This window comes from Hipposideros armiger, unplaced genomic scaffold, assembly GCF_001890085.2.
Source record: "Hipposideros armiger isolate ML-2016 unplaced genomic scaffold, ASM189008v1 scaffold_743, whole genome shotgun sequence".
NCBI lineage: Eukaryota > Metazoa > Chordata > Mammalia > Chiroptera > Hipposideridae > Hipposideros > Hipposideros armiger.
The window spans coordinates 665,158-681,568 of NW_017732093.1; the positions used below are offsets into that span (position 1 = coordinate 665,158).

A 16,411-nucleotide genomic window follows, 5' to 3' on the forward strand; every position below is an offset into this window, starting at 1 on the left:
AGAGGAAGGGAGACAGAGCCCCAGGGCTGGTGGGAAGTGCCTGGGCCTGGGCAGAAGAGCAGCAAAGCCCACCCCGGAAAGAGAAAGCAAGGCTGATGAAGCCAAGGGTAGATGGGCAGGGCGTCATGGTCAGCAAGGGGTGGTGGGCCACCATCACTGGGCACTACTGGCCTGGGTCCCTACAGTGAGAGCGACTGGCCCAGGGTCGCAGGGTCTTCCCTCCAGACCCCTGTTTCTTCTTACAAGGCAGCCTCCATCCCTCTACCCTCCCTCCCTCCATGCCCTTACCCACCTGGACAGAACACAGGCTGAGCTCAGACCTTGCAAGCCCAGCCAGGCCAGGAGAAGGGTCTAGGCTTTGCATAGGCTTACAGAGCCCTTCTTTTCTCACCATCCCCACTGGGTGACCCAACCCTCAATCACCACCACCACACACACACACACACACACACACACACACACACACACACTCCCACATGCACGTATGTTAGCCAGTGTCATCCAAATACTCCTACAATCCCCATCTCATACATGTAGCCAGGCAATCTCACCCACAGGCACACTCCTATATTCATCCATCCCCCGTCTGACACACCTGTTCTCCAGGATGTTCACAGGCACCCCCAGTCTCAGATAGTCTTTTGTTTACAGTCACACACTCATCTCTCATCAGGTCCTCCTCAAGGTCCCCAAGGGGATGGGAAGACCCCAGAATCCAGGATGCTCAGGCTCTCTCTCCTGAGCTGCACCACCGCAGAGGACCTTAACTTCAAAGGTGCTTTACTGAGAATGGAGGCACAGTGGGAATGCACAGTGAGGGACACCCCGAGACTTTCAGGGTCAGAGGAGCCCCTCACCACTCACCCAGCTTCAGCTGCCCCTGCTCTAGTCAGACAGAAAGGGTGGAGTGTGCTTGATTTAGTTCTACCTTAGGGACTGTCCTGGCACAAATAAGACTCCACCCCAACTAATCCCAAAAGGTCATGTTGGGGTGGAGACAAGGAGGGTGAGAAGGAGCAGAACGGGCAGGGACAGGACACAGGCCAGGCTGACACTCCTCCCCTTCCTCCACCCCTTGTGGGCGTGGGCCTTGCTCTAGTTAGTTCCTCTCAGGGTGGCTCTGTTAACAGTGCCCAAATGCCACGGGTGGTGTTGGTGTTAGGGATCCAAGGGCCAGGGGCCCAGTTTCATCAAGTCTAGGGAGTGAAGTGAAACGTAGGGCCTGGCCGACCGCCGCAGACCCCACCTAAAGAGCCAAGGCAGCCTGGACACCACCATCACATTCTCCTCTCCAAAAGCTCCCGAGATGGGACAGATGAGGCACCTGTGCCCAGCACCCGACCCTTATTAAATTTCCTTTTTCTTGTGTTTTCTTTCTCCTCCTCCTCCTCCTCTTTTTTTCTTACATGACACTGAACGGAGGGACCCGGGGTAGGGGAGTTCGGGCTGGGCCTGGTCCGCTAGGGGGCGGCGCGCTCCCGGGGCAGGTTGAGGCGGACCCTGTCGGTACGAGGTGAGTAAGCGGCTGCGGGCGCCGGGGCGTCCAGGGCAAAGGGCCCCGGGCTGGAGCGGCCGGAGGATGCGGCCGAGGCGGCAGGGCTGAGCTGTACTGCGGTGGTGTCCTGCGCCGTGCGCTCGCTGCTCTCCATCTCCAGTGCCACTGGGCCGGCACCGCTGCCACCCTGGCCCTGGCCCTTTGCTGCTGCCGAGTGCCGGCGGGACGCAGGGCCCCTGCGGCTACACGCGCAGCAGGCCGCGAAGAAGCCGAATGCCAGTACCAGCAGCGCGGGCCCCACGACCAGCGGCGCGTTGTGCCCTGGCAGGAAGGAGGCGAAGGAGCCCACCAGCGTCACGTTCACGCCTGCCAGCAGCATGCACAGACCGCAGGCGCAGCACAGCGCCGGCGAAGGCAGCCAGGGCACGAGGCCCTGGGCGGGAGCCCGTGCAGGGGGTCCCTGGCTCTTCCCTGTGGGCAGCATCGGCCTGGGGACACCAGGCACTCATCAAGCTCCCTCTTGCCGCTGGCCTGGACCAGCTCCCATGTCAGTGGCTGAGCTCACAGTAGTCCTGTGGACACAGAAGGAGAGGGAGGGGTCAGCAGGGCACCTGTTTCCAACCCTATGCTTAGTTCTGGGGCTGCATTCAGTGCCTGTGAGTGCAGAGGTCATCTTGGCCAATCCCCTCCCTGCCTCTGCTTCTGTGACGCAACAGCCAACCCCATAAGGGAAGAGTCTGCCTATTGCTTCCCCACCCAGTACCTGGAGTCTCTCTGGCCAGTCTTGTCATCCTCCCTCCCTGCCTCCTCTAGACAGACACAGCCCTTCACCCCTCTCCTCCAGGAAGCCTCCTTGGGCTAATTCAGTGAATGGCTGTAAAGTGCTCAGAATCATTATCAGTAGTCCTAATTAGAGTGCAGGTGGCAGCTCTTGGGATCTAGACAACTCCCTCTTCTGAGTGATAAAGGCCTTATAAATCATCTGGTGTAGCTCTCCTGGTCCAGATGAAGAAACTGAAGCCCAGAGAGGTCTAGCAATTTACCCAAGATCCAGGACCAGGACCTAATGACCTGACACCTGGCCTGTGTGTCCCCACCCTAGACTCTGGTAGGCATAGCAGTGACATTGACTTTCCTGAACATCAGATGAAGCCCTGGAGTGACCACATGAGAGTGAGGAGCTCCTGATGTTTCAGATGGCCAGTGAGAAGGCTGGCTTGGGCTGGAACAGATCCAAGGCCCCTGGTCCTTTAGACTGGGTGTTCTATTTGATTCCAATCCTACACCCATTCCACACCCCCAAGATTCTACTGTTGAACCTGGACTCAAAGCCTGATCACTGGATGCTAGAATTCCTTTCTAGGATTCTCTAGTTTTATCTGGTTCTGGGCTCTATCACAGGATTCTAAAAGTCTGGGAATGCAAGCAGTCTAGGGATTTAAGACTTCTATTGAGAATTGTATTCTATAACATGAAATCACAGGTGCGAAAGCCCTCAAAGGGTGAGATCATAACTATGAAGCTGTGTTGGAATTGTGAAAAAAATGTTAGAAATCCTGAGTGGGGATGAGAGACTTATAATCAGATAGTACCACATGTAGGAGCAGAGTATGCAAGATGAGTGATGGAGCATGACCTGGACAAGTGGTCTAATTCTCTAGGCTTCAGTGTTAACACCTGTAATGTGAGGCTAATAAGAGAACCTACCTCATAGGGTGTAGTGATAATTAAATACTTTAAATTTAATCAAGTGCTTAAAACAGAGCCTGGAACATAGTGAGAATTCGATAAATGTTAGCCGTGTTGTCATTATGGTGGTTGATAGAGAAGGGGGCTATAAGGTCTCAGATCTGGGAGGTTGTCTTGTCAACTTTGCAAACAGAACAACTGGTCTGTCCCTTAGGTGGAAGTGCCCTAGGGACAGGTCCTGAATTGTCCTTCCTGAGTGTCCAAAGTCTGCACACTGGGGTTGGAGAGAATTTGAAGACTAGGTAAGTGAAAATGAGGGCTAGTGCCAGGGAGAGGCAGCTCAGGTCCTTACTCTTGACAAAGGTTGGAATCAGCCTGGTCACAAGCAGGTCACATGGCCTGGGGGGCCATGTTCATATTTGCCCAGATCTCATGACTTCAGGGCTCCCTTCCTTGGCACCATGGTGAGAAGTGGCAGTTCTACTGGGACTCCTGCAGCCAGAAGAACCTGGCTGACACACTGTGTTGGCAGGAATTTAGAAATCCCAAAATCCTGGCAAAGAAAGCACATGTTGACCCTCGAGGGCATTTACAGACCACAGGTTCCTCAGGAAGCTCCACATATGCATGAACCATCTGCTTTCTTTAACCTGCAGCTGTTGGTTCTGCCAGGCGGAAATAGTAACCACTAAAGGGGTACAGAGATTTACAGCTTGCAAAACACTTCACATTCATGACATTATTGAATGGTAAAATTGCTTCATAATTATTAAACCACCACTGAGGAAATGCAGGCTCAGAGAGGGAAGTGGAGCTGGGTTCTCGTGGCTGGACTAAAAGAAAGACAAGATGCCCTGAGACCAGAGAACACATGATCTGGTTTACACTGTATGCAATCTAGCTTCATCTTAAAGAGAAGGGTTTGATCACCTTGGGACTGATGTAAATCCCAACCTTTTCTTCCAGTTGCTCTCAGGGGGGGCATGAGATTCCCACCCCCTCTACCCCTTTCAAGCCCCTCCCCTCCTCATCGATATCCAACATTATCTGACAAAGGCAGGTCTTCCCTCCTGTAGGGAAGGCTCAGTCTGAGGCTGATGGAGGAGGGAGCCCTTGATGGAAGGGCTGGAATCTGGCCCTTCAATCTCACCTCATAACAGTCTCCTGAAAGCTGACACTGGACAAGAGAGGGGAAGACCCTCAGTGGCTGGCGGCTCTATGGCTCTCCTTTCTTTTCCCTTATAGGGAAGGCTCTTTGTCTTTGGGTTTTAGCAGTTTTACTATGATGTGCTCCAGTGAGATTTTCTTTGTATTTATCCTTCTTGGACTTCCTGGTGCTTCTATAATCTGTGGCTTGATTCCCTTCCCCTCCCTCTGGCTCTCAGTTTTGGAACATTTTCAGCCATTATCCTTTCCCCCATTCTCTCCCTCCTCTCCTTCTGGGAACCTTAACTGCACACGTGTTCAACCATTTGACACTATCCTACATGTCTCTTACACTCTAGTCTGTATTTCTAGTCTGTTTTTCTCTGTCTAGTTATTTTCTACTGATCGACCATCCATTTCAGTAATCCTCTCTTCACCTGTGTCTTCTCTGCTATAAAATTCATCTATTCAGTTCTTAATTTCAGTTAACAGGTTGCAGTTCTAGAATTGCTACTTGATTATTTTTCATAGATTTCAGTTTTCTGTTGAGAGACTCTTATCTGTTTTCTTGAACGTATTAAACCCTTGAAGTCCATGTCTGAAAACTACAACATCCAGATCTCTTGTTTCTGTGGTCTGTTTTATTGTTCTTTGGTCATTTAGTCTTATCTCCTGGAATGCCAGATAATTTTTTTTATTAAATATCCAACATTGTAGAGACAGCATGAGGCTCTGGATGATGTCATCTTCCTCCAGAGAAGATATTTACTTTTGCTTCTTACAGGCAGCTAAAGAAGGGAGAGGTCATCTTAACCCAATCTGAGATTGCACTGACTAGGAGCTGTACTTCAGTCTTTCTGAGTCTGGTCTATATCTGGTTAGCCGGTATTCCCAGAGGGTGGCCCTTTGCCCGCCCCCCCCCCCAACTAAAAGCTGCAGATGTTTAACAGGGTCTCTCCCCTTTTTAAGCCCTCAATTCCAATTTTGACTTCCCAACTCCATGGCCACTGCCCCCTACAAACTGGAAAATGCCTTAAGGGAAAAAGTGAAACAGTATTCTTTTCTCTCCAAGATCTTGGCCCCTCAAGTCCTTATTGCCTTGGTAGCTCTCCCATGTCCTTAAACAGAGTTCCTACATGTTTAATTCAGCATTTTACTTATCCTCAGTGAGTGAGGTGACCTGATACAGGCTGGTCTGTCTTAGCCAGAAGCAAGTCGAGATGGGAATCTGAAATTAGCACTTTCAGATTGCTGAATTAATTGGGCTATGCCGAGCACTTGTAATAACATAAGGTTAAGTTATTACTGTTATATCTCCATTTAATATAGATAAGGATACTGAGGCACAGAAAGCTTAAACTTACCCAAGACCACTGAGTAGCACTGGTGGTGCCAGGATTTTAAACCTGATGTCCTGACCACAAAGCCTGAGCTCTCAACCTCACACAGTGCTAGGTTTGTTAAATGCTTGTTGAATGATGGAAGCACAGTGACTAGACTCTCCTCAAGGCCCAGTAGATAAGCTCCTGCAATTAGTACTTACACTGCTCAAATGTTAACAGCAGAGGAGGAAGCAGACACAAAATGTTTTGTGTGTCTTTCCAGAAGGTAAACTCGCTTTGTTTTTTCCTTGGCTTACCACACTTTCAACAAAAGCAAATGCCAGGAGCTAATTACCAATGAACGATTCTCATCCTCCTGGTTGGCAGAGCTCAGTGGAAGACAAAACTACTCCCAGAGTTTCCATCCCAGGCAAAGAAAGGGCTAAGGGTTCTTTCTGCCTCCACCCTGATTAACTGGGATCTGGGGTGCACAGGGATAAAGTGTTGAAGTCACTTAGCTGTTGCAATTCAATTTGCACCATCATTTTCACCTGGTGGACTGTGGCCCTCTAATTGGGGCTGTTGCAGTATTGGATACTGTTTTGTTGTGGGTGCTCTATTGTGTGGTGTCACTGGTGCTGTTCACTAAATCTTTATGGTTCGTCCCCCTTCTGAACACAAGTTAAGGTTGTACTTCCTGGCCAATTTGTGATTAGGTAGGGATGTGTGATTAGTTGTGGCTAAAGAATTGTGACATGCCTCACTTCCAGGCTGGAGTATTTAATTTCAGAAGCAGGACCCTCTGAGTTGATGCTGTTGCTATCTGAAATCCTTCCAGCCCTTTCTACTTCATCCCATGCCCAGCCCTCACTCACATTTCTTGAGCAGGAAGGAAGGTCATTGCTATGAATCTCGAGTTGTTAGGACTGGAACAGACCTTCTCTTTAGTGAGCACTCCATGCTGCCGAGCCCATAGAGATCACCTAGTTCAGACCCTTCATCTACAGATGGGAGAGAATCAAGCTTGGAATGGGGAAAGTTATGGAGGGGGTCTGTGGCCAAGCCAGACCCAAATCTGGCTTTTCCCTGCCCAGTCAGGGCTCTGATCACTGCTGTTAAACTGCCCATGGCCCTGATCAAGCAGTCACCCTTCCTGCTGCCCTGCCTCTGGCAGGGGAGGCCTTGTGGTCTCTATTTGGGAGTCCAGGCCAGAAGCAGTTTGGGGCAGAGGCAGACACTCAAGGCTGGGCCTCAGGTGACCAGGGCTCTTTATTTTGGTCTGGTTGGGCAACTTGGGAGGGCTGGGACCCCTCTCTGAGCCTCAGTTTTCTGAATATAAAGGGAATGGTTTAACCAGGTATTGTCTCTGAACTTGTCAACCTGCTTTCCCACCTTGAATTACCTGTGGTTTGTGGAACCTGTTTAGAAATTACTGTGAATAGATATATCAAAAGGGGTCATGAAAATGGTACATTTATCTGTATATGGCTATTCTTTGCTTTGGGCTGGGATTAAGTCATTCCCTTGAGAAGTAACCTGCTGCACAGAGGTTTTGAATGTGGGGGAGGGGTGCTGACATTGAACATGGCCTCTGTGCTCTGAACTACCAGTTATTCTTCACCACAACTCTGTGAGCTATTGCAGTCCTGAACCCAATTCAGAGTGAAGAAACGGAGGCTCAGAAAGGTGAAGGAACTTTCCTAGTTTCCTTAGCTGTAATAAGTAAAGCTAGGATTTGAATCTGGTTCTGTCAGATTGAAGAGCCCATGTTGTTTCTGCTACACCAGAATTTCTGCTTACTGGAAGGTATAGAGACGTTTGATTATTAAAAATATATAGTAATTGATTATTATGATCCAACAAACCATCAACAAGCTTGGGACCCAAGGAGGGTGGTCCTCAGTAGGTGGAGGCAAGACCTTGCCCCCCACCCCTGGCCAGTGCATGGATCTGGGATGTCTGTGTTGTACAAGAGCAGTTACTTGACCAGGGGCAGCTTTCAGGCCTCCTGGCCCCACGTTCCTGCTCTAAGGGCCCAAGAGCCTCTGGGCGAGGAGGCTGGGGCTTTGGTCCAGACATTAGCCACTAGTCCCAGCCCCCTGTCCTCCATGTGAGATCAAGGGACTTGTTTGCTCAGTCTGAACTCTTTACTCCTCACTGGGAACCCCTCTGTTCCCCTTAATCTTAGCCCTTCTGTTCCCCCTCAGTCCCTGAAAGTCTGGGCCAGCCCCCTCCCCTGGCCCCAGCCAGCCCCATCACTCTCTCTATCTCCAGCCTTCTACCCTCCCCACTACACCCCATCCTCGGGGAACCTCCCACATCACCATTACTCATTACCAGCTTATTCATCTCCCTGGAAGCTCTCAGCTTCTGCCAACCGAACTCTCCCTCCCCAGAGCCTAAAGAGCTGCCACCACCCCACCCCAGCCAATTTTACAGGCCCTTTCCCACCCCAAGGGATAGGCATGGGCATGGGTGCATGCTGGAAAGAAGGCTTGAGGATGAAGTCTGAAGGTGTGGCTTCCCAACTCCTACATCTGATTCCTGGGTCCCATCATCTTCGTCCCTAAGTGCATGTGCATGCACAAACACACATGTCACACATGTACACTCAGTGTTCAGACATACCCAAAAATATAAACGCAGGTGCATTACACACTGGGAATTGCAGACACAGGCCAACAGGTAGATAGATACTCTCAGTTGCCTGCCGATCTGGTGGAAATGAGCTGCCGCTCAGCAGAGGTACCTCTGGAGACTTCTCTTTGCCTGGAAGTGCGGAGGTGGAGGGGAGCTACTTCGGTAGTGAGGAAAGCAGGAGCCCCTGGGAGAGGTGATGGGTGGGTGGGGGGGTGTGGGTAGGCAGAGACCATTCCAGCTGCTCTGATGGTATCCTGCCATTTACAGTGGCTTCCATGCCTGCAACAGGAAAGCGCTCGCAGTTCCCCTCACCAGGACTCAGTTTCACTGAGTTTGGTATAGATGGGCTCTGCTGGCACTCCAGGCTGCGGCTTCTGGCCCAGCTGAGGGGTCCCAGTGACACAAGACTCTCTCTGCAGCAATCAAGTTCTGTGTTCATTAGACCAACTCTGCACCCAGCCAGGCAAGGTGGCCCCGCTGCTCTGGGCCTCCTGCTCTCCTTTGGTCCTCCCTGCTGCTCTTAGACTTGCTCACCAGACTCCTCAGACCACAGCCCAAGTAGGGGCCATGTCTGTGGCCAGACCTGGATCTCCAGCTTCAGCCTATGCCTCCACCACCACGCAGTTGTCTGGAGCCAGCGGAAGGGTGGAGGGAGGGGCCTGCAGACTGGCTGGAGTGGAACTGCCCTTCCTGCCTGCCTCCTTCCAAGGCTTTGGGACCAGTTCTTCCCCCTCCAGCCCAAGTCCTATCTGCATCCTTTGCACAGCTGCCCCACCTTGTGGCCCCCCTAGTTCCTTGGCTCCTCATCTCCAGTGTCCAATCCTCCATTCCACTCAACTATCCTCCCCTCATCACCTGGGGACCTCATTATCCTGTCATCACCCTGAACCATTCTACCTGAGACACCCAGACATCCTACTCTCGACTATAACCCCTTTGCTACCACTATTGAAACGTGTTCAGCACCTACTACATGTCAAACACTGTTCTAATCCCTTTATATTAGTAACTCATTTAAGCCCTGTGACAACCCTGTAGGTAGATGGTATTGCCATCTCTGTTTTCAGATGGGGATACAGAGGCTCAGAGAGGTTGAATGACTTGTCCAAGGTTACAGACATGGTGATAATATGTGGCAGAGCTGGGATTCAAACCTACGTAGGCTGTGTGTCTTCTAAACCTGGGCTCTTCACCATAGCTCCACGGCGCCTCTTGCTGCAACTGTTACCTGAGCTGACGCAATCCTGGAACTCTACATTTTCTCCATGAGTCTCTTGCCTTTGCTTCTTTCCACATCTACCGAAAACCCGCACTCTTCCTTCAGTTACTCTCTTGCAATTTACCTTTTTTTCAACTTGTTCTTCTGCTGAAGCTGACCAACCAAACCTTAATCCTGCATCAGCCAGCTTCCTGCCTCCTCCAAGTTTGTGCCCAAACTGCTAACGAGGCCTCGTAGGTGAAAAGAAAATCATGAGCTGGGCAGCACAGGCCCCCTGTGCACCCATGTCTCTGGCATGTCTCAGGCCCTCAAGGCTTCCAGGAAACCTCTCCCTTCCTGGTCAGTGCTCATCAGCCCACCTCTCTGTGCCTGCACCTTCTCCTGGAGGCATTCAAGCCTCCACCTCTTAAAACAAAAGCCTCCTGCAACCCCACATTTGTTTCTGCTTAACACTCTTCCCTTCTTGAAAGTGTTGTCTACACTCCCTACTTAACCTCCTTCTCAAGCGTCAGCCCATTCCAGGCTGGTTTCTGACCCATCACCACTCCGCTCTCTCCAAGGCCACCAACTGTCTCCTTGTTGATAAATTCAATGAACACTGTTCAGTCCTTAGCTAACTAGACCTCTTCACAGCTTTGGCCCCGTTGAACCCTCCCTCCTGGAAACATTCTCTTCCTCTTGGAAACAGGCTCCTAAAACTTCATCTTCTCCCAGCCAGAAACCCGGGCTTCATCCTTGCTCTTTTATCTCCCTCAGGCTTTCCTCCACACATTTCCAATCCAATCTACCACCAAGCCAGGTGGGTTGATGCAGGCTCTTTCCTCCAGGTGTGTCTAGAATCCAGCCCTTTCTCTCTGGTCTCACTGCTACCCCACTCTGCCCCTTCCCCATCTCTCCCTATGGGTTAAAGTCCCAGTCCTGACTCCCTCAGGTGGCCTTTGTGATTTTGCTGGAGTAGAGCTGAACTCACCAGGTGTCATCTGGTGAACATGTTGCTCCCGGAGCCTGAACCATGTGTTCACTTTACCTTCACCTGGCTTACTCCAGTTTAACTGTCAGACTACAGCTGGGACCTCACTTCCTTTAGGAAGCCTTCCTTAACTCCCCAAATTAGCGGGTGACTGCTGAATCCTGTGTTGTCCAGGCCTGCATCACTCAATGGTCTTCCTTGAGGACCAGGATTATATCTGCCTTGCTTGCGGCCTGCATCCCCAGTGGAGTGCCTGGGTCTCCCAGGGGCCCAGGGACTATTGGTTAAACAAATGGCGAAGAGAGGAATTGGTCAGAGGGGCCCCTGATATGTCTCCTGCCTTCCTGGCTTCATCTGTCTCGGTTTTGAAGTTGCTCTGTGCCCACTTCTCTGATTGTCTCCTCACTTTGGGCCTGGAAGGGTGTGGTGGGCAGCTGGGTGGGGACTGGAAGTGGATTCTAGGGTGGATTATTGAGTTAAAGAGGGGGTGGGATCAGGGTAGAGCAGAGGGGGCCCAAGGCAGCCACTCTGTGCTGTGTGTTTCCTCTTCTCCTGCTTCCCTCTCTTTCTTGTCTCTTCAAATAACTTGGTCTCAAGGCTACAGGTCCCTGACCTCTTGTCTTGGCGCTACTCAGTTCCCCTGCAGTTTAGGGTTGGATAGAGTGTCTCCTCCATTCCTTAAAGCATCCCCTCCTCGCTGCCCTCTCCCGTCTTCCCTCTCATCTCTTTGCCCTCCGTCCAGCCTCCCCCAACTCGTGTGGCTTTCACTTGCCTGAGCCAGTAGGCGATGGCCCCCTGAACACCCAGGGCTAGCAGGAGGGAGAGATCTCAAGAGACGGGGGAAGGGAGCGGAGCGGGGGACCCTGGGACTCGGACTCGGGGGTGGGGTGAGGTGGGGATGGCGGACCAGTTCCCCTTACTCACTCACCTGGCAGCTCTGAGATCCGGGGCTCTGGGGGTCCGCCCCTGGCGGGCACCAGCGGCAGCCGGCCGCGTGGGTTCCAGCGTCCTCTCCGGCGTTGTCGCGGCCCCTGCGCTCCCCTCTGACCCCGGGAGGAGCGGAGATCTCTCCAAGTGTTCTGCTTCCTCTCCGCGCCGCCCTTCTCCCCTCCCTCTTCGGTTACGTGGGTTTCAAACCCCCTGCGGAGAACCCCAGCCCGCCCACAGCCCGCACGCTGGGATCTGGACTTAACGAGTCCGCGGAGGACACACCGCCACTCACTCTACAGCGAGAGGTGCAGGTCGCACTAATTCTGTATTCAGCCTCAAACGGGTTCCCCACCTTCCCTGGATGGAGCTGTGGGGGCAGGGAGATTTTTCCAGGGTTGGTTCTTGTTCTCAATCACCCTTCCCGAATCACCCTCCACCAATCCTGCCCACAGAAAGGGGTGTGGCCATGAGCCCCTTAAGGAACCCACTGTCTCCTGGTGGGATTGGGAAGGTCCCACTGGGGTTGTAGGATGGAGAGGGAGTGCTCAGGCTCAAGGCCCCCCAGGCTGGACTGTGTTAGAGGGAGAACTGGGTGGGTGTCCGAGTTGCTAACTTTCCAGAACCCGGAGTTCAGCTAGAAGAGCATCAACAACCTCCATCTCCCCCTTCATTCATTTGCCCATCCATTCATAAACCCTTCCTGATGTGAACAGGTGCCAGGCACCCTCCATCCTGATAGTGGCCCTGTGATGGCAGTGCTGTCCTCATCCTCCATCTGTAGATGAGGAAACTGAGGCACAAGGCCTCACAGCCTCTTGCCTGGTACCTGAGGGCAGAACCAGAATGTGGGTCTTCCTCCCAGACTCCAGCTCCAGCTTGGTCAGTTCCCCAGGTTGGCCCCACAGAGATGTGATGTCCAGACAGCTGCCTGGACCAAGCACTCCCCACCTTTGATGTATTCTCAGCACCCAGCCTGGGCCAATCAGGCACAACCACAGGTGAGGTCGGAACAAGGCAATTGGATAGAACTGATTTCGTTTATTGAGCAGACTGCTGGCATAGCAGGGTCCAGTGACCTGTTCCTGTCTACACCCCTGCCAGTGCTTAAATATTGGAGAGTTCATGAGCTCCTCAGAGGTTTGCGGGCGCTTCCCCGTAACACTATGCACCACACCACCCCTGCCTCCTTGGCCTAGCCTCACCTTATTCCAAAGCATGGATGGAGAGAAGGCATGGTCTCCACATGGACCACTCCTGTGACCAAGTTGAGGTGGTGGAGGTACTGAGAGTGGAAATACACTCAGGGAGGGGGTATCTAGACCATTTACCCGCACTGGGGCAAAGGAGGTCTCAGGGAGCCCAAGGCAGGGGGCAATAGAGGAACCAGGGGCTGGGGACTCAAGAATCCCTCTTCCCCGCCCCCCCCCCCCAGTTTTTCAATGGACATAGCTCTTGCCTTTCTATGTGTTCATTCCTCGATTTATTGTATTCGGATCCCCACCATTGCTCTAGGTCTTGCCCTGCCAGGCATTGGGGATACAATAGCCCTGCCTTGGGGAGAGCATGTCTGAATAGGGGGACCACCCTCTCCACAGTTCAGGCTTCACTTCCCCCACTCCCATCCTCCCCACCCTTGGGCATTTTTGTGGGTGCTGCAGGTGAGGATTGAAGATAGGAAGAAGGGTTTCCTTATTGATCGAGGAGGGCCACCAGACCTGAGTTATTGTTGATGATAATGAGGTTGAGGGAAGGGAGTAAGGAAAGGAGAAAGGACAGCAAGCAGGCAGGAGGGAGGAGAAGAGGAGTGACATGGAAGAGGGGAGTTGACTCCGCTCAGGCTGGAGGAACCAGAGGAACCAAAGGCTTCACAACTGGCCAGTGTTTATGAAATTGAGCCCCTTTATGGAGGTCAGTCCTTCCGTGGTCAGGGAGCTGCTCCCCGTGGCCTGTGACGAGAATAGCAGAGGGTAGAGTCTTGCATGGGGAGAGAGAAGAGACCTGGGTGCAAGGCCTGGCTTCACAATCGCTCATCGTGGAACCCGATGAGTCCTTTTCCTGCAGGGCCTTAGCCTTCCCACCTGTACAGTGAGATAGTCTATCCTACTTTTGGTTGGCTTTACCTTCTGTTGTGTCTAGTCCTCTGCCCCCTACTCTCAGGAGGGGGAAATAGACTAGGGCCACTCAGAGGGATGTGGGCTATGATGGAGGGAGGCCCCGGGGCTGTGGGAGCACAGTGAAGTTCTGAGAGTAGGTATCATCTGCTCTGATCCTTCAAGAATGAGACTCTTCCTAGCTTGTCTTCTGCTCACCAAATCAGGACAGAGTCCACAGGGAGCAGATGTCTCTCTAGAGGTCCAACAACTGCTCCGCCTTGAGGGCACAGGTATATGAAGAGCAGTGTGGAAGGAGGAGCAATGTTTTCTGCACGGCCACAGGCTCCACCCCAAATCCTGTGGGTACATGGGGTCTTGAAGTAGCTCTCTAGGGAAAGCCTGGGGAATGTTTTGTTTTTTTCCCTGTTAAATTTAAGCCATTAACATTTATGGAGCACCTACTGTGTGCCCTGATGGTGACTGGAAAAGGGCAACATACAGTAGTTACAACTAGGATTAGTAATCGTTTTGTGAGAAAGAAGACTTCGACCTGCGGGAGGCTGTTGAGAGAGGGAGACACAGGCTGGTGGAAGAGGACAAGGAAGGCACTGGTTAAGGGGATTCTCACAACTGGGCCTTTAAAGGTGGGAGGTTTTAATAGGCAAAGAGGCGCAGGGGGCCTTCAGGAGAACATGAGCCAAGGTCTGGAGGCTGGAACGTGTTTAGATTGTTCAGGAGCCATGAGAGGGTTGGGGAGAAGAAAGAAAGGTTGGAAGTCTTGTCTGGAGTCAGATCACAAAAAGCCTTGAATGGTGGTCCAACACCAAGAGTCTCAGGGCTGGGCCCAGCTCAGGAGCCACCTCCTCCTGGAAGCCTCCAGGCTCATGCCTCACCTGGCTCCCATCATGGCAGTGACCGCTTTGTCTAGGATTTGCCCCTGTCTGATTCATTGCTGCCAAGGTCCCTGAGGGGTTGCCTGGAGTTTTGATATCCCCCAAAGAATCTGATCCAGCCCCTCTATCCAGCTGGTGAGCGATAGAGCCCCCTTGGGGGCTGACAGGCTTAGTCAGGACCCTGTCTGTGGTTTCTGTGGGCCTATGGTTCACTTCTGTGGCCAGGCTGGAGCAAGGAACTGGGTACCCCTGGGCCCCAAACTCCAGAGAAACCAGTCAGCAGATCAAAAAGGAAAGGAGGCTCAGCTGCAGTCCAGAGAGAAAATCCAGGTCAAAAACCTGCAACAAGGTCTCTCCCGTGGGGCTTCCAGCTGACACCTTGCTTCAGACCCCAACTCCCACCAGGACGAATTCAGGTCTGGTGTGTCCAGGGCCTGGTTCACCTCTGGTTTGGACCCAGGAGGGTTCTGAGATCAGGGTGGTGGGCAGGAAGGGTGGACAGGGCAGGGGCAGCCCCTCGGCCCCTGCCTCAGTCTTCCCCAGTCCCCCGGCTCCCTGGCTTCAGCTTCTCCAGGGTTCTGCTCACGGTGGACAGGCTGCTTCGGACGCCTGGGGGAGAGACCAGGAAAGGGCTGCCTGAGTAGACAGATCACCGGTTAGAGCAATCCAGAGGAATCTGGGGGCAGAGTGTAATAGGACGGAGAGAGGGGGGAGTCCCAGGCTGCAGTTTCAACCCAGTTTAAAGAGGCACGGATGGTCAGAATGGCCCTTCAAGAGGACAGCAGCTGTGGGGGTTAGAGGCAGGACTCTGGGGCTGACTGCCTGATCTGAGTTCTGGCCCTACCACTTCCAAGCTGTGTCACTTAATTTCCCTGTGCCTCAGTTACCCCATATGGGGCTAACTATAGTACTTTCCTCATATGGCTATCTTGAGAATGGAACAAATTAATATATGCAAATGGCTTGGAACAGTGTCTGGGATGAGACCTTCGGCTGAGATTAGACATCCTACCACTGGCACAGACACTGTGGGCTGGGGCCATCTTTGAGAAACTCCGGCCCTGGAATTTTCCAGTGTGTAGGGGTGGGGGAGGAGGAAGATGCCCAGTTTCAGGTACCAGCTCTGAGGGTTGGATTCCACTATGGGAGAGGAGAGTGAGAAAATACACTGGGGCATGGGGCCTAGGGGAGAGGAAGGGGCAGTGTGGTGCCCTCTGTCTCGGTGCGCATGCTGGCACCACAGAGAAGCCCTGAGGACCCACAAGAGGAGCTCAGCTAGCTTGGAGCAAGGAGGATTTTGACTAAACACATGGAAGAACTACCCAACTCTGCAGGCTATTTGGGACTGGGGAGGCCTCTTCTGCATGCCCCTCAAAGATTCCCCTGGGGCCTACAGAGCTGCTCAGCCAGAGAAGGAAGGTGGAAGATGGATTCTGGGATTTCCGGAACTTACCCTCTTTATTGCCATTGGTGCTGGATCTCCCCTCCCCCTGGTCTGGCCCTGGCTGGGGGTGGATTCTCAGGCTCCCTGCAGAATGAGATCACCCCAAGCCCTCTTAGAATCACTAAGCCATTCTCAAACCAAGTCCAGCTTTGGAGAGGGAAGTCCTTTCTGCTGTCTAATCTCTCTCCCTGATGCTGTCTCTGTTCCACTGCACTCCTTTAGGCCTCCTGCATGGTCTGAGCTGATGTGGTGGTGGTGGGGAATGGGCCCTTGAAGGAGAAGATGGTAGAGTCTTTAAGGAGATGAGGGTCCTGGGGAGTACTGGGGCCATGTAAAGCCCCACAGGCTTGATGGAGATGGGAGCGTGTATGTGGGAAGCTGAGATGAGCTGGGGAGCTCTATAAGGGTCCTAAGGTCTTGGGGGGAGATACAGGGTCTTTATGACGGCTCAGGGGTGAAGTGGGATGATCTGGAGATCTTGGAGGCTTGGGGGAGATGGAGAATCCTATCAGGGGAGATGTGAGTTCTAGGTGCTCTGAGCTGGTTTAGGCACTTTTACGTCAGGCTGGA

The 16,411-nt window shown here is 52.6% G+C and overlaps 1 protein-coding gene across 6 annotated transcripts in view; it reads right to left on the reverse strand.

Moving 5' to 3' along the window:
* Positions 1–257: 257 nt before the first annotated feature.
* KNCN (kinocilin) overlaps positions 258–16,411 on the reverse strand; it is a 17,743-nt gene continuing 1,589 nt past the window's right edge. For 2 of the 6 annotated variants that reach the window (XM_019627968.1, XM_019627966.1), the window contains 2 exons: positions 15,851–15,925; positions 12,818–15,006 (listed from right to left, as the gene is read on the reverse strand). In XM_019627968.1, coding sequence (XP_019483513.1) covers positions 14,927–15,006; positions 15,851–15,925 — 155 coding nt within the window. In that variant the 3' untranslated portion in view covers positions 12,818–14,926. Of the gene's footprint in view, positions 2,068–6,527; positions 6,654–8,280; positions 8,377–11,409; positions 11,579–12,817; positions 15,007–15,850; positions 15,926–16,411 lie in introns of those variants that run through there. The other 4 variants (XM_019627962.1, XM_019627965.1, XM_019627963.1 and 1 more) reach the window with 4 other exon arrangements.